This window comes from Tachyglossus aculeatus, chromosome 18 (assembly GCF_015852505.1).
Source record: "Tachyglossus aculeatus isolate mTacAcu1 chromosome 18, mTacAcu1.pri, whole genome shotgun sequence".
Taxonomy (NCBI): Eukaryota; Metazoa; Chordata; class Mammalia; order Monotremata; family Tachyglossidae; genus Tachyglossus; species Tachyglossus aculeatus.
The window spans coordinates 3566161-3584550 of record NC_052083.1 but is presented as its reverse complement, the minus strand read 5'-3'; the positions used below and the strand labels follow the sequence as shown (position 1 = coordinate 3584550).

General features: G+C 51.3%; 1 protein-coding gene across 1 annotated transcript; it reads right to left on the bottom strand.

The window, feature by feature from the left end:
• Positions 1-8446: 8446 nt before the first annotated feature.
• ZNF572 (zinc finger protein 572) lies at positions 8447-17697 on the bottom strand. The gene is made up of 3 exons (XM_038760305.1): positions 17665-17697; positions 11007-11250; positions 8447-10481 (listed from the first exon to the last, which is right to left on the bottom strand). The coding sequence occupies exons 2-3, from the start codon at positions 11083-11085 to the stop codon at positions 9013-9015; spliced, it is 1548 nt and encodes a 515-aa protein (XP_038616233.1). The 5' UTR covers positions 11086-11250; positions 17665-17697; the 3' UTR covers positions 8447-9012.
• Between the last annotated feature and the right edge of the window lie 693 nt (positions 17698-18390).

The following is an 18390-nucleotide window of genomic DNA, read 5'->3' as shown; positions in this document are numbered from 1 at the left end:
AGGAGACCGTCGCCCCGCCCGGCCTGAGGCGACCATGAGGGCGGGCCCTGAGGAGGCGGGAGGCGAGAGGCCCGGCCCGCGGGGGGGCCGAGGGGGGGAAGGAGGAGCCCCGGGCCACGCCCCTCCCGGGCCCCCCAGCCAATGGCAGCGCAGGCCTCCCCTAGGCCGAGATGGCGCCATGCCGCCGCCGGCCAATCAGGAGCGGAGGAGCGGGCTCGGCCCCGCCCCCTCAGGCGATATGGCGCGAATGACGTGAGGGGCGCGAAGAGGAGGGGGCGTGCGCATGCGCGGCTCGGGGTGTGTGTGTGTGTGTGTGTGTGTGTGTGTGTGTGTGTGTGTGTGTGTGTGTGTGTGTGTGTGTGTGTGTGTGTGTGTGTGTGTGTGTGTGTCATTCATTCAATCGTCTTTATGGAGCGCCTTTATTTTATTTTGTTAGTATGTTTGGTTTTGTTCTCTGTCCCCCCCTTTTAGACTGTGAGCCCACTGCTGGGTAGGGGCTGTCTCTATATGTTGCCAATTTTGTACTTCCCAAGCGCTTAGTCCAGTGCTCTGCACATAGGAAGCGCTCAATAAATACGATTGATGATGATGATGATTGTGTGCAGAGCACTGGACTAAGCGCTTGGGAAGTCCAAGCTGGCAACATCTAGAGACGGGCCCTACCCAACTGTGGACTCACAGGCTAGAAGGGGGAGACGGAGAACAAAACCAAACACGCTAATAAAATAAAATAAATAGAATAGATAGGTACAAGTAAAATCAATCAATCAATCATCAATCAATCGTATTTATTGAGCGCTTACTGTGTGCAGAGCACTGGACTAAGCGCTTGGGAAGTCCAAGCTGGCAACATCTAGAGACGAGCCCTACCCAACTGTGGACTCACAGTCTAGAAGGGGGAGACGGAGAACAAAACCAAACATGCTAATAAAATAAAATAAATAGAATAGATAGGTACAAGTAAAATCAATCAGTCAATCATCAATCAATCGTATTTATTGAGCGCTTACTGTGTGCAGAGCACTGGACTAAGGGCTTGGGAAGTCCAAGCTGGCAACATCTAGAGACGGGCCCTACCCAACTGTGGACTCACAGTCTAGAAGGGGGAGACGGAGAACAAAACCAAACAAACTAACAAAATAAAATAAATAGAATAGATAGGTACAAGTAAAATCAATCAGTCAATCATCAATCAATCGTATTTATTGAGCGCTTACTGTGTGCAGAGCGCTGTACTAAGCGCTTGGGAAGTACAAGTTGGCAACATCTAGAGACGGGCCCTACCCAACTGTGGACTCACAGTCTAGAAGGGGGAGACGGAGAACAAAACCAAACATACTAACAAAATAAAATAGAATAGATAGGTACAAGTAAAATCAATCAATCAATCATCAATCAATCGTATTTATTGAGCGCTTACTGTGTGCAGAGCGCTGTACTAAGCGCTTGGGAAGTCCAAGCTGGCAACATACAGAGACGGTCCCTACCCACCAGCGGGCTCACAGTCTAGAAGGGGGAGACGGAGAACAAAACCAAACATACTAACAAAATAAAATAAATAGAATAGATAGGTACAAGTAAAATCAATCAATCGTATTGATTGAGCGCTTACTGTGTGCAGAGCACTGGACTAAGCGCTTGGGAAGTCCAAGCTGGCAACATCTAGAGACGGGCCCTACCCAACAGCGGGCTCACAGTCTAGAAGGAGGAGACGGAGAACAAAACCAAACATGCTAACAAAATAAAATAAATAGAATAGATAGGTACAAGTAAAATCAATCAATCAATCGTATTTATTGAGCGATTATTGTGTGCAGAGCACTGGACTAAGCACTTGGGAAGTCCAAGCTGGCGACATATAGAGACGGTCCCTCCTCAACAGCGGGCTCACAGTCTAGAAGGGGGAGACAGACAACAAAACCAAACATGCTAACAAAATAAAATAAATAGAATAGATAGGTACAAGTAAAATCAATCAATCAATCAATCGTATTTATTGAGTGCTTACTGTGTGCAGAGCACTGTACTAAGCGCTTGGGAAGTCCAAGCTGGCAACATCTAGAGACGGTCCCTACCCAACAATGGGCTCACAGTCTAGAAGGGGGAGACAGAGAACAAAACCAAACATACTAACAAAATAAAATCAACAGAATAGATAGGTACAAGTAAAATCAATCAATCAATCAATCGTATTTATTGAGCGCTTACTGTGTGCAGAGCACTGCACTAAGCGCTTGGGAAGTCCAAGTCAGTGACATATAGAGACGGTCCCTACCCAACAGTGGGCTCACAGTCTAGAAGGGGGAGACAGAGAACAAAACCAAACATACTAACAAAATAAATAGAATAGATAGGTACAACTAAAATAAATAAATGAATAAATAGAGTAATAAGTATGTACAAACATATATACAGGTATACATATATACATTCATTCAGTCGTCTTTATTGAGCGCTTACTGCGCGCTGGGCACTGGACTAAGCGCTTGGGAAGTCCAAGAGAAGCATTCGTTCTATTTATTGAGCGCTTACTGTGTGCGGAGCACTGGACTAAGCGCTTGGGAAGTCAGAGAGAAGCATTCATTCATTCATTCAAGCGTATTTATTGAGCTCTTGCTGTGTGCAGAGCACTGGACTAAGCGCTTGGGAAGTCCGAGAGAAGCATTCGTTCTATTTATTGAGCGCTTGCTGTGTGAGGAGCACTGGACTAAGCGCTTGGGAAGTCCGAGAGAAGCATTCATTCATTCAATTGTATTTATTGAGCTCTTACTGTGCGCTGGGCACTGGACTTAGCGCTTGGGAAGTCCAAGAGAAGCATTCATTCTATTTATTGAGCACTTACTGTGTGTGGAGCACTGGACTAAACGCTTGGGAAGTCCAAGAGCAGAATTCATTCATTCAATCATATTTATTGAGCACTTACTGCACGCTGGGCACTGTACTAAGCACTTGGGAAGTCCAAGGGAAGCATTCATTCATTCAATCATATATTTATTGAGCGCTTGCTGTGTGCGGAGCACTGGACTAAGCGCTTGGGAAGTCCGAGAGAAGCATTCATTCATTCAATCGTATTTATTGAGCGCTTGCTGTGTGTGGAGCACTGGACTAAGCACTTGGGAAGTCCGAGAGAAGCATTCATTCATTCATTCAATCGTATTTATTGAGCGCTTGCTGTGTGTGGAGCACTGGACTAAGCACTTGGGAAGTCCGAGAGAAGCATTCATTCATTCATTCAATCGTATTTATTGAGCGCTTACTGTGAGCGGAGCACTGGACTAAGTGCTTGGGAAGTCCGAGAGAAGCATTTATTCATTCATTCAATCATATTTATTGAGTGCTTACTGTGTGCGGAGCACTGTACTAAGCGCTTGGGAAGTCCATGAGAAGCATTCATTCATTCAATCACATTTATTGAGCGCTTACTGTGTGCAGAGCACTGGACTAAGCGCTTGGGAAGTACAAGTTGGCAACCTATAGAGACGGTCCCTACCCAACAGCGGGCTCACAGTCTAGAAGGGGGAGAGACTATCACTGTCAAAAGTGTCAAAAAACAGTCAATCAATCAATCAAAAAACAGGCATATAAATAGACTGTAAACTCAATCAATCAATTAATTAATCAGTCGTATTTATTGAGCACATACTGTGTGCAGAGCACTGTACTAAGCGCTTGGGAAGTACAAGTCGGCAACATATAGAGACGGTCCCTACCCAACAGTGGGCTCAAGCTCATTGTGGGTAGGGAATGTGTCTGTTATAATTGTACTCTCCCGGGTGCTTAGTACAGTGCTCTGCGCACAGTAAGTGCTCAATAATAATAATAATGGTATTTTTTAATCGCTTACTATACGCCAGGCACTGCACTAAAAGCTGGGATGAATACAAGCAAATCGGGTTGGACACAATCTCTGCCCCACATGGGGCTCACAGTCTCAATCCCCATTTTACAGATGAGGGAACTGAGGCACAGAGAAGTGAAGTGACTTGCCTATGGCCACACAGCAGACAGATGGCAGAGTCGGAATTAGAACTCATGACCTTCTGACTCTCTATCCACTGGGCCATGCTGCTTCTCCTATATAATAATAAGAAGAAGAAGAATCATTTTGATATGATTAACAAGAATCATTTTGATATTTGTTAAACATTTAGTGTGCCACGCACTGCCCCCTTTTTCCTCTCCTTCTCCCCATCCCCGCCGCCCTACCTCCTCTGCACGTAGTAAGCGCTTAACAAATGCCATTATTATTATAATTATAATTATTATTCCCCTCCCCACAGCACCTGTATGTATGTTTGTACAGATTTATTACTCCATTGATTTTGCTTGTACATATTTACTATTCTATTTATTTTGTTAATGATGTGCATCTAGGTTTATTTGTATTTATTTTGAAGACTTGACACCTGCCCACGTGTTTGGTTTTGTTGTCTGTCTCCCCCTTCTAGACTGTGAGCCCACTGTTGGGTAGGGACCGTCTCTATCTGTTGCCAACTTGGACTTCCCAAGCGCTTAGTACAGTGCTCTGCACACAATAAATACGATTGAATGAATGAATGAATGAATGAATGGCAGAGTCGGGATTAGAACTCATGACCTTCTGATTCCCAGGCCCATGCTCTATCCACTAGGCCATGCCGCTTCTCCTATATAATAATAATAAGAATCATTTTGGTATTTGTTAAGCACTTACTGCGTGCCACGCACTGTAGTAAGCGCTGGGGTGGATACAAGAAGCAGCGTGGCTCAATGGAAAAGAGCCCGGGCTTTGGAGTCAGAGGTCACGGGTTCAAATCCCAGCTCCACCAATTGCCAGCTGTGTGACTTTGGGCAAGTCACGTCACTTCTCTGGGCCTCAGTTACCTCATCTGTAAAATGGCGATTAAGACTGTGAGCCCCCCGTGGGACAACCTGATCCCCAGCACTTAGAACAGTGCTTTGCACATAGTAAGCGCTTAATAAATGCGATCATTATTATTATTATTATTGTTATTATTACAAGAAGATCAGGTTGGACACAGTCCCCCTCCCACATAGGGCTCACGGTCTCAATTCCCATTTTACAGATGAGGGAACTGAGGCACAGAGAAGCGAAGTGACTTGCCCAAGGTCACACAGCGGACAAACGGTGGAGCCGGGATTAGGATTTACGACCTTCTGACTCACACAGGCCCGTGCTCTATCCCCGTGAATGAATGAACGAATGAATGAACTTCCCAAGTGCTTAGTACAGTGCTCTGCACACAGTAAGCGCTCAATAAATACGATCGATTGATTGATTGATTGATTAGTGAAAAAGAAAACAGGCCCGGGAGTCAAGAGAGCTAGGTTCTAATCCCAGAACCGCCACTTGTCCGCTGCGTGACTTTGGGCAAGTCACTTAACTTCTCTGTAAAGTTCATCACCTCCGTAAAGTTACAGATGAAGCAACTTCATCCGTAAAATGGGGATGAAGACCGTGAGCCCCCCGCGGGACAACCTGATCACCCTGTAACCTCCCCAGCGCTTAGAACAATGCTTTGCACATAGGAAGCGCTTCATAAATCAAATAGAGAAGCAGCGTGGCTCAGTGGAAAGAGCCCGGGCTTTGGAGTCAGAGGTCATGGGTTCGAATCCCGGCTCCACCACAAGTCTGCTGTGTGACCTTGGGCAAGTCACTTAACTTCTCTGAGCCTCAGTTACCTCATCTGTAAAAAGGGGATTAAGACTGTGAGCCCCACGTGGGACAACTTGATCACATTGTATCCCCCCCCAGCGCTTAGAACAGTGCCTTGCACATAGTAAGCGCTTAACAAATGCCATAATTATTATTATTATTATTATCCAGACTCTGCTCATTATTTTTCTTAGTAATAGCCAATATATCATCAGAAGTCTCCTTTAATTGGAATATGTGCTAAGAGTCAAAACTCAGAGGTAGAACTAACTGTCATTACAGATAGAGATATAATTGGGATAATTTAGTGGGCACCCATGAACTACTATGCACTGTTTAAAGTGGTTAGGAAATATAAAACCAGAAAGTGGCAGATTCCCTGTCCATGAGGGCTTATACTCTATAGGGAGATGCATATATGTATATATATATATATATGCATATATATATATATGTATATATGTTTGTACATATTTATTACTGTATTTATTTTACTTGTACATATCTATTCTATTTATTTTATTTTGTTAGTATGATTGGTTTTGTTGTCTGTCTCCCCTGTCTAGACTGTGAGCCCACTGATGGGTAGGGACTGTCCCTATATGTTGCCAATTTGTACTTCCCAAGCACTTAGTGCAGTGCTCTGCACACAGTAAGCGCTCAATAAATACGATTGATGATGATGATGATGATGATATATGTATATATGTTTGTACATATTTATTACTCTATCTTGTACATATTTATCCTATTTTGTTAATATGTTTTGTTGTCTGTCTCCTCCTTCTAGACTGTGAGCCCGCTGTCGGGTAGGGACCATATCTAGATGTTGCCAACTTGGACTTCCCAAGCGCTTAGTCCAGTGCTCTGCACATAGTAAGCGCTCAATAAATACGATTGACTGAATGAATGAATAAATGCCAATATTATTATTTTTTTTCTCTGGGCCGCAGTCACCTCACCTATAAAGTGAGGATTAGATAGCTCTCGCCCTGACCCTTAGGCTTTGAGGGAAGGGCTGCAGAGAAACACTTTGTCGGGAAGAGGGAGGGCATATTTTAAGAGGGGTGGGAGAGGAGGAAATGGAAACGATGAGGGCTAGGTGGAGAAAATGATAACCTGATGCTCAGGTGGCCTCGCCGGGGCGGGTCTCTAAATCCATCTTACTTCTGATGATGAATACGATTGATGATGATGAGGTAAATACTACACGGACCTAATGCCATAAAAGCAGCTAGGATTTGTACAGCTGGAACCACCGTCATCAAAGTTGAAACAGGATAACATAACTATTATGAAAGACAATAATAGATAAATAAAAGATATTAATCCTTCCCCTCCCCACAGCACCTGTACATATGTTTGTACAGATTTATTACTCTATATTTTACTTGGACATATTTACTATTCTATTTATTTTGTTTTGTTAATATGTTTGGTTTTGTTGTCTGTCTCCCCCTTCTAGACTGTGAGCCAGCTGTTGGGTAGGGACCATCTCTATACGTTGCCAACTTGTACTTCCCAAGCGCTCAGTACAGTGCTCTGCACACAGTAAGCGCTCAAGAAATACGATTGAATGAATGAATGAATTGAAGGGGACTCTGGGGTCACCAGCCAGTCCGCGGCTACCTCGGAAGCGCAGGCTGTCCCTGGCCCAAAGAAGTCCCAGGAAATCAAATTAGTTATGAGGCCCATCAGGGGATTCCGCTCGGAGCCAGCACTTAGTACAGTGCCTGGCATTTTGTACTTTAACCATCACCACTGAAAAACCCTCTTCCCCACCTGTCCAATTACCAGGAAAAGAGAGTTGAGGCTCAAAAGCCGTTTGGGAGAGTGTGACTATCGTGGAGGCCGAGGATTTTTCTGCAGTGCCCGATGGCTACGCTTTCTCTCCCCCTAAGCCTGTAAGCCTTACAGGTTTACAAGTACCGCTAAGTGACTCCACCCCGTTGCTTATTACAGTGCTTGGCACAGAATAAGCGCTTACCAAAACCCACCATTATTTATACTTGTACTTGGGAGACAGATGAAAGAATCTCCTGCAATCTCGTATCACCCAACCGGGCTGCGTCTGCCTTGGGCATTGGGTTTTCTGAGCTGGAATTTCCACAATAAGGCAAGTGTTCCTTGAGTTCTGCTGGGGGACACTGCTTGATGATGATGGCACTTGTTAAGCGCTTACTACATGCCAAGCACTGTTCTAAGCGCTGGACTTCAGAATGAAAGGAGAGGGACAGGAGTATTTATTTTATTTTGTTAGTATGTTTGGTTTTGTTCTCTGTCTCCCCCTTTTAGACTGTGAGCCCACTGTTGGGTAGGGACTGTCTCTATAAGTTGCCAACTTGGACTTCCCAAGCGCTTAGTACAGTGCTCTACACATAGTAAGCGCTCAATAAATACGATTGATTGATTGAGTAGCTGTGAGAATACTGCTGTGTGAACGCTCTTCTCCCACTGGATTCAAGTCCGTGCCTCAAGAACAAGCTAATGACTGGCGAGCCCGCTGTTGGGTAGAGACCGTCTCTGTGTGTTGCCAACTTGTACTTCCCAAGCGCTTAGTACAGTGCTCCGAACACAGTAAGCGCTCAATAAATACGATTGATTGATTGAATGACCCTTACTGAGCACCTATGTGCTTGGGCTACTTCACGGAGCCCCTGGCTTTGACACTAATCAGTTTCCCGGGGGGGAGGTTTGGCAGAGAGATGGGTGGCCCAAGAAGATGGATGACTTGACCAGGGGTAATCCCGGGCCGATCGTTCCCCTTTCCAAGAAGAACGGCCGCACGAATCGCTTCTTAAATGTTTTTATTTTGTGAAGTTTTTGCCAAATCCAGTGGGGCTCTCCCCCATCCGAAATACAACCGCCCGCCCGGAGCAGCTGCGTCTCGGTAGGAGTAGGGGGACCGATCCACTGGCAACTCACCTACTCCACCTCAGAAACGACCGCAACGCACCCAACAAGGCGAAACCCTTCACTCCTAGGAGCTTCCCTCTCAAACCTCGTGACTAAACTAGACTGACCCAGCCCGCCTCGCTTCTTGACCTTAACCCGTCGTCTTCACTGGCCCTACCAGGGTCTGCTTCCCGCCTCCTAATCCTTTTCCAGAAAACCATATAATATTATGGCATTTGGAGAGCGCCATGTGCCAGGCGCCGTGCTGCGTGCTGGGAGATGATGATCTCCTGCCTTACGTTAAACCACAAACCCCTTCCCTCCCCGGTCCTCTCGGCATCGTCACGGGCCCTTTCCCCGGGCAGATTTACGGTGGATTGGTCTGGTCCTGCTCACCGCCCGCACCGGCTGACTCTGCGGATCTCCCTTTTCCAGCAGTTGGACCGATGAGGTGTGACAGCTCAGTGGAGAAGGCCCGGAGGAGCCTCAGGAGGAGGAGGAATCTGGGGCTGGAAGAGGGTGGGAACTTCCCAGGCCCCAGAGGAGCTCCCCCAGGGCCACCCGCGGGGAAACCTCTCGTCACCTTTGGGGGACGGACAGGACCCGGCCCCGCCGTGGATCTTCCGATGCTGGCTGAGGTAGGCGCCGCGGCTGAACGACCTCCCGCAGTCCGGGCATTTGTACGGTTTCTCCCCGGCGTGCGTCATCCCGTGGCGGATGAGATTGAAGCTCTGACTGAAGCCTTCCCCGCAGACCGAGCACCGGTACGGCTTCTCTCCCGTGTGAGTCCTCTGGTGGATCGCCAGCGTGGAGCTCTGACTGAAGGCCTTCCAACAGGCGGGACACCTGTAGGGCTTCTCTCCCGTGTGGGTCCTCTGGTGCCGGATGAGATGGGAGCTCAACCCGAAGCTCTTCCCGCACTCCCGGCATCCGTAAGGCTTCTCCCCAGGCTTGCGGTCTCGCCGCGGGCTTCCGGGGGGCCTCCCCCCGGCGTGGGTTTGGCGGCGGGCGACGTCCTCCCCGCACTCGGGGCACCCGGCGGGCTCGTCTCTGGCGTGGACCCTCCGGTGCTTCACGAGGGTGTAATTGCACCCGAAGCGCTTCCCGCACTCGAGGCACCCGTAGGGCTTCTCGCCGGTGTGGGTCCGCTGGTGGCGGAGCAGGCTGGAGCTCTGACTGAACCGCTTCCCGCAGTCGGGGCAGCCGTAGGGCTTCTCTCCCGTGTGGATCCTCTGATGCTCGATCAGGACGTAGCTGTGGCCGAAGCGCTTGCCGCAGGCGGGGCACTCGTAGGGCTTCTCCCCGGTGTGGGAGCGGTGGTGCTGGATGAGGTGGGAGCTGCTCCCGAAGCGCTTCCCGCACTCGGGGCACCTGTAGGGCTTCTCTCCCGTGTGCGTGCGCGCGTGGACGGCGAGGTGGGAGCTGCTGCCGAACCTCTTCCCGCACTCCCCGCACCCGTAGGGCTTCTCTCCGGTGTGGGTCCGCCGATGCTGAATCAGGTGGGAGCTGTTGGCGAAGCACTTGGCGCAGTCCGGGCACTTGTAGGGTCTCTCTCCCGTGTGGGTCCGCCGGTGGGTGTGAAGGCGGGAGCTGCTCCCGAAGCTCTTCCGACACTCCGGACACCGGTAGGGTCCGTCCGCTCCCGGCGGGGGCCGGGGGGCGGCGACGGCCGGGAGCTCCCCCGGGCCCCGCTTCCAGGGAGCGGGCTCGTCCTCGGAAGGGTCTCCCCCCCGGCTCTCCGAGCTCCCGGCGTCCTTCCCGGGGCCTTCCCGGACGCCGTCCCCTCGGGACGGGCCGGGAGCCGTTCCCGGAAGGCTCGCGTGCTCGGGGCGCGGAGGAGCGTCCTTCCCGGACCGCGCCGGGGCCTTCTCGGAACGTTCCTCGGCGCCATCCCGCCGGGAAGCTTCCGGCTCGGCCTCAGTCTCCGCTCCTGCGGGAATCAAACGAGAATCCGGACTCAATATCGGGCCTCTGCCGGGAGAAAAAGCCAACGGCGAGCAGAGCGGCTGGAGAGTAAAAGGAAAATCCACTAAACGCCGGGACAGAAGTGGTGGAATCAATCAATCAATCAATCGTATTTATTGAGCGCTTACTATGTGCAGAGCACTGGACTAAGCGCTTGGGAAGTACAAATTGGCAACACATAGAGACAGTCCCTACCCAACAGTGGGCTCACAGTCTAAAAGGGGGAGACGGAGAACAGAACCAAACATACCAACAAAATAAAATAAATAGGATAGAAATGTACAAGTAAAATAAATAAATAAATAAATAAACAGAGTAATAACCTCCTCTGGGAGCCCAGAAATAATGGGAGGGGGGGAAAAAGGAGGTGGGGGGCGGTGGGAGAATCATCCTCTGCGATGACATCTTTAAGGGCCGCAGTCTCCATGAGACAGAATTAAGGGACTTCCAGGGTTTTGCTGGAGACTCCCTCTATTCCCTTTACTCTCACCTGTATTCACACATCCCAGAATTTGCCTCTCCTTGGAGTTCCTGGGATCCGCGACCAAGAATCCTTCCCCTCGCTCCATCGGGAAGACGATCGCCGCTTTACGGATTGGACGCCCTGTGGAAGGACGTCCAGGGATGAACAGGGATCCGGTCACGCGTATCTCGCTACCGCTCAGTCGTCACTTCACCGTTTTTCTAATGGTACTTGGTAGGCGCTTACTGGGCGCCGGGCACCGGACTAAGCGCTGCGATAGACGCAAGATAATCAGGTCGGACAGAGTCCCTGTCCAAAAGGAGTTTATCGTGATCTGTTCCAATTAGTCGATCCTTTTCATTTAACCGAATTACTTTTAATTGTGCGAACTGCCTGCTTGGGTCCCAGGCCCGGAAACGTTCCTTGCCCTCCCAGTAGTAGTAAGAGTATTTATTATGCATTTAATTTGTGCGGAGCACCATGCTAAGCGCTGGGAAGGGCTCACAATCTATGAATAAGCTCATTGAGGGCAGGTAATGCGTCTGTTTATTGTTCTGTTGTACTCTCCCAGGCGCTTAGTACAGTGCTCTGCGCCAAATAAGCACTTAATACCATGGATTGATCTCTAGATGGCTCGTTGTGGGCATAGAAGGTGTCTTTTACATTGTTATACTGTACTTTCCCAAACACTCAGTACAGTGCTGCGCACCCAGTAAGCGCTCAATAATCATCACCATCATCAATCGTATTTATTGAGCGCTTACTGTGTGCACAGCACTGTACTAAGCGCTTGGGAAGTACAAGTTGGCAGCAATAATCCCACGGACTGACCTCAAGACTGTAAACTCACACTGGGCAGGGAAGGTGTCTACCAATACTGCTGTGCTGTGCTCTCCCAGGCGCTTAGTACAGTGCTCTGCCCCAAATAAGCGCTCAGTAAATAAGACTGAATGGGTGACTAATCCCACGGACTGATGTGTAGACTGTCAGCTCGCTGTGGGCAGGGAAGGCGCCTACTGACCTTGCCGCGCTGTGCTCTTCGAGGCGTTCAGTACAGTGCTCTGCCCCAAATAAGCGCTCAGTAAATAAGACTGAATGGATGACTAATCCCATGGACTGATGTGTAGACAGTCAGCTCGTCGTGGGCAGGGAAGGTGCCTACCGACTCTGCTGCGCTGTGCTCTCCCAAGCAATTAGTACAGTACTCTGCCCCCAGTAAGCACTCAATAAATACCCTGGACTGACCTCAAGACTGTAAACTCACACTGGGCAGGGAAGGTGCCTACTGACTCTGCTGCACTGTGCCCTCCCATGTGCTCAGTACAGTGCTCTGCCCCAAATAAGCGCTCAATAAATAAGACTGAATGAATAACTAATCCCACGGACTGATCTGTAGACTGTTAGCTCACTGTGCCGCACTGTGCTCTCCCAGGCGCTCAGTACAGTGTTCTGCATCAAATAAGCGCTCAATAAATAAGACTGAATGAATAACTAATCCCACGGACTGATCTGTACACTGTTACTGTGCCGCGCTGGGCTCTCCCAGGCGCTCAGTACAGTGTTCTGCACCAAATAAGTGCTCAATAAGTAAGACTGAATGGATGACTAATCCCATGGACTGATCTGTAGACTGTCAGCTCGCTGTGGGCAGGGAAGGTGCCTACCGACTCTGCCGCACTGTGCTCTCCCATGCGCTCAGTACAGTGCTCGGCACCAAATAAGCGCTCAGTAAATAAGACTGAATGGACGACTAATCCCATGGACTGATGTGTACACTGTCAGCTCACTGTGGGCAGGGAAGATGCCTACTGACCTTGCTGCGCGGTGTACTCTCCCAGGCGTTCAGTACAGTGCTCTGCCCCAAATAAGCGCTCAGTAAATAAGACTGAATGGATGACTAATCCCACGGACTGACGTGTAGACAGTCAGCTCGTTGTGGGCAGGGAAGGAGCCTACCGACCTTGCCGCGGTGTGCTCTCCCAGGCGTTCAGTCCAGTGCTCTGCCCCAAATAAGTGCTCAGTAAATAAGACTGAATGGATGCCTAATGCCATGGACTGACCTGTGGACAGTCAGCTCGCTGTGGGCAGGGAAGGTCGCTGCGGTGTACTCTCCCAGGCGTTCAGTACAGTGCTCTGCACCAAATAAGCACTCAATAAATAAGACTGAATGGACGACTAATCCCATGGACTGATGTGTACACTGTCAGCTCGCTGTGGGCAGGGAAGATGCCTACTGACCTTGCTGCGCGGTGTACTCTCCCAGGCGTTCAGTACAGTGCTCTGCCCCAAATAAGCGCTCAGTAAATAAGACTGAATGGATGACTAATCCCATGGACTGACCTGTGGACAGTCAGCTCGCTGTGGGCAGGGAAGGTCGCCGCGGTGTACTCTCCCAGGCGTTCAGTACAGTGCTCTGCCCCAACTAAGCGCTCAGTAAATAAGACTGAATGGCTGACTAATGCCATGGACTGTCCTGTGGACAGTCAGCTCGCTGTGGGCAGGGAAGGTCGCCGCGGTGTACTCTCCCAGGCGTTCAGTACAGTGCTCTGCCCCAAATAAGCGCTCAGTAAATAAGACTGAATGGATGACTAATCCCATGGACTGACCTGTGGACAGTCAGCTCGCTGTGGGCAGGGAAGGAGCCTACCGACCTTGCCGCGGTGTGCTCTCCCAGGCGTTCAGTCCAGTGCTCTGCCCCAAATAAGTGCTCAGTAAATAAGACTGAATGGATGACTAATGCCATGGACTGACCTGTGGACAGTCAGCTCGCTGTGGGCAGGGAAGGTCGCCGCGGTGTACTCTCCCAGGCGTTCAGTACAGTGCTCTGCCCCAAATAAGCGCTCATCAAGTAAGACTGAATGGATGACTAATGCCACGGACTGACCTGTAGACTGTCAGCTCACTGTGGGCAGGGACGGTGCCTACCGACTCTGCCGCGCTGTGCTCTCCCAGGCGCTCAGTACAGTGCTCTGCCCCAAATAAGCGCTCAGCAAATAAGAGTGAATGGATGACTAATGCCATGGACTGACCTGTAGACAATCGGCTCACTGTGGGCAGGGAAGGTGCCTACCGACTCTGCCGCGCTGTGCTCTCCCAGGCGCTTAGTACAGTGCTCTGCACCAAATAAGCGCTCAATAAATAAGACTGAATGGATGACTAATGCCATGGACTGATCTGTAGACAATCGGCTCACTGTGGGCAGGGAAGGTGCCTACCGACCTTGCCGCGGTGTACTCTCCCAGGCGTTCAGTACAGTGCTCTGCCCCAAATAAGCGCTCAGTAAATAAGACTGAATGGATGACTAATCCCATGGACTGATGTGTAGACTGTCAGCTCACTGTGGGCAGGGAAGGTCGCTGCGCTGTGCTCTCCCAGGCGTTCAGTACAGTGCTCTGCCCCAAATAAGCGCTCAATAAATAAGACTGAATGGATGACTAATCCCATGGACTGATGTGTAGACAGTCAGCTCGTTGTGGGCAGGGAAGGTCGCTGCGCTGTGCTCTCCCAGGCGTTCAGTACAGTGCTCTGCACCAACTAAGCGCTCAGTAAATAAGACTGAATGGATGACTAATCCCATGGACTGATGTGTAGACAGTCAGCTCACTGTGGGCAGGGAAGGTGCCGACCGACTCTGCCGCACTGTGCTCTCCCAGGCGCTCAGTACAGTGCTCTGCCCCAAATAAGCGCTCAGTAAATAAGACTGAATGGATGACTAATGCCACGGACTGACCTGTAGACTGTCAGCTCACTGTGGGCAGGGACGGTGCCTACCGACTCTGCCGCGCTGTGCTCTCCCAGGCGCTCAGTACAGTGCTCTGCCCCAAATAAGCGCTCAGTAAATAAGACTGAATGGCTGACTAATGCCATGGACTGACCTGTGGACAGTCAGCTCACTGTGGGCAGGAAAGGTCGCCGCACTGTGCTCTCCCAGGCGCTCAGTACAGTGGTCTGCCCCAAATAAGCGCTCAGTAAATAAGACTGAACAGATGACTAATGCCATGGACTGATCTGCAGACAGTCAGCCCGCTGTGGGCAGGGAAGGTGCCTACTGACCTTGCTGCGCGGTGTACTCTCCCAGGCGCTCAGTACAGTGGTCTGCCCCAAATAAGCGCTCAGTAAATAAGACTGAATGGCTGACTAATGCCACGGACTGACCTGTAGACAGTCAGCTCGCTGTGGGCAGGGAAGGTCGCCGCGGTGTACTCTCCCAGGCGTTCAGTACAGTGCTCTGCCCCAACTAAGCGCTCAGTAAATAAGACTGAATGGATGACTAATCCCATGGACTGACGTGTAGACAGTCAGCTCACTGTGGGCAGGGAAGGTGCCGACCGACTCTGCCGCACTGTGCTCTCCCAGGCGCTCAGTACAGTGCTCTGCCCCAAATAAGCGCTCAGTAAATAAGACTGAATGGATGACTAATGCCACGGACTGACCTGTAGACTGTCAGCTCACTGTGGGCAGGGACGGTGCCTACCGACTCTGCCGCGCTGTGCTCTCCCAGGCGCTTAGTACAGTGCTCTGCACCAAATAAGCGCTCAATAAATAAGACTGAATGGATGACTAATGCCATGGACTGATCTGTAGACAATCGGCTCACTGTGGGCAGGGAAGGTGCCTACCGACCTTGCCGCGGTGTACTCTCCCAGGCGTTCAGTACAGTGCTCTGCCCCAAATAAGCGCTCAGTAAATAAGACTGAATGGATGACTAATCCCATGGACTGATGTGTAGACTGTCAGCTCACTGTGGGCAGGGAAGGTCGCTGCGCTGTGCTCTCCCAGGCGTTCAGTACAGTGCTCTGCCCCAAATAAGCGCTCAATAAATAAGACTGAATGGATGACTAATCCCATGGACTGATGTGTAGACAGTCAGCTCGTTGTGGGCAGGGAAGGTCGCTGCGCTGTGCTCTCCCAGGCGTTCAGTACAGTGCTCTGCACCAACTAAGCGCTCAGTAAATAAGACTGAATGGATGACTAATCCCATGGACTGATGTGTAGACAGTCAGCTCACTGTGGGCAGGGAAGGTGCCGACCGACTCTGCCGCACTGTGCTCTCCCAGGCGCTCAGTACAGTGCTCTGCCCCAAATAAGCGCTCAGTAAATAAGACTGAATGGATGACTAATGCCACGGACTGACCTGTAGACTGTCAGCTCACTGTGGGCAGGGACGGTGCCTACCGACTCTGCCGCGCTGTGCTCTCCCAGGCGCTCAGTACAGTGCTCTGCCCCAAATAAGCGCTCAGTAAATAAGACTGAATGGCTGACTAATGCCATGGACTGACCTGTGGACAGTCAGCTCACTGTGGGCAGGAAAGGTCGCCGCACTGTGCTCTCCCAGGCGCTCAGTACAGTGGTCTGCCCCAAATAAGCGCTCAGTAAATAAGACTGAACAGATGACTAATGCCATGGACTGATCTGCAGACAGTCAGCCCGCTGTGGGCAGGGAAGGTGCCTACTGACCTTGCTGCGCGGTGTACTCTCCCAGGCGCTCAGTACAGTGGTCTGCCCCAAATAAGCGCTCAGTAAATAAGACTGAATGGCTGACTAATGCCACGGACTGACCTGTAGACAGTCAGCTCGCTGTGGGCAGGGAAGGTCGCCGCGGTGTACTCTCCCAGGCGTTCAGTACAGTGCTCTGCCCCAACTAAGCGCTCAGTAAATAAGACTGAATGGATGACTAATCCCATGGACTGACGTGTAGACAGTCAGCTCACTGTGGGCAGGGAAGGTGCCGACCGACTCTGCCGCACTGTGCTCTCCCAGGCGCTCAGTACAGTGCTCTGCCCCAAATAAGCGCTCAGTAAATAAGACTGAATGGATGACTAATGCCACGGACTGACCTGTAGACTGTCAGCTCACTGTGGGCAGGGACGGTGCCTACCGACTCTGCCGCGCTGTGCTCTCCCAGGCGCTTAGTACAGTGCTCTGCACCAAATAAGCGCTCAATAAATAAGACTGAATGGATGACTAATGCCATGGACTGATCTGTAGACAATCGGCTCACTGTGGGCAGGGAAGGTGCCTACCGACCTTGCCGCGGTGTACTCTCCCAGGCGTTCAGTACAGTGCTCTGCCCCAAATAAGCGCTCAGTAAATAAGACTGAATGGATGACTAATCCCATGGACTGATGTGTAGACTGTCAGCTCACTGTGGGCAGGGAAGGTCGCTGCGCTGTGCTCTCCCAGGCGTTCAGTACAGTGCTCTGCACCAACTAAGCGCTCAGTAAATAAGACTGAATGGATGACTAATCCCATGGACTGATGTGTAGACAGTCAGCTCACTGTGGGCAGGGAAGGTCGCTGCGCTGTGCTCTCCCAGGCGTTCAGTACAGTGCTCTGCACCAACTAAGCGCTCAGTAAATAAGACTGAACGGATGACTAATGCCATGGACTGATCTGCAGACAGTCAGCTCGCTGTGGGCAGGGAAGGTGCCTACTGACCTTGCTGCGCGGTGTACTCTCCCAGGCGCTCAGTACAGTGCTGTGCACCAAATAAGCGCTCAGCAAATAAGACTGAATGGCTGACTAATCCCATGGACTGACCTGTGGACAGTCAGCTCACTGTGGGCAGGGAAGGTGCCTACCGACTCTGCCGCGCTGTGCTCTCCCAGGCGCTCAGTACAGTGCTCTGCCCCAAATAAGCGCTCAGTAAATAAGACTGAATGGCTGACTAATGGCATGGACTGACCTGTAGACAGTCAGCTCGCTGTGGGCAGGGAAGGTCGCCGCGGTGTACTCTCCCAGGCGCTCAGTACAGTGCTCTGCCCCAAATAAGCGCTCAGTAAATAAGACTGAATGGATGACTAATGGCATGGACTGACGTGTAGACAGTCAGCTCGCTGCGGGCAGGGAAGGGGCCTACCGACCCTGCGGCGCTGTGCTCTCCCAGGCGCTCAGTACAGTGCTCGGCCCCAAATAAGCGCTCAGTACAGCGCCGCGCCGCGCCCCCCCCCCTCCCCCCGGCAGCGCTCCAACGCTGGAGGCCGCGCGCGCGCTCCCGCTCCCCCGGCGCGTCCCCGTCCCCCCGACGCGCGCGCCCGCCCCCCCGACGCGCGCCCCCGACGGCCGCTTCCGGCCGCCGACACACACCTGAGCCCCGGCCCCACCCGATCGGAGGGGATCGGGCGGGATCGGGCGGGCTCGGACGGGCTCGGGCGGGAGGGGGGGGGTCGCGGACCGGAAGTGCCGGCGGGCCCCGGCCTCCGGGCCGCTCTAGCCGGCGGCGCCGCTCTATGGTCCTAACCCTTGCCCTCCCGGACCCTTCCCAACCAACGGGGGCCTCGGGGACCGCCCGCTCATTCATTCGTTCGCTCATTCATTCGTTCATTCATTCATTCATTCATTCGTTCGTTCATTCATTCGTTCGTTCATTCGTTCGTTCATTCATTCGTTCGCTCGTTCGCTCACTCATTCA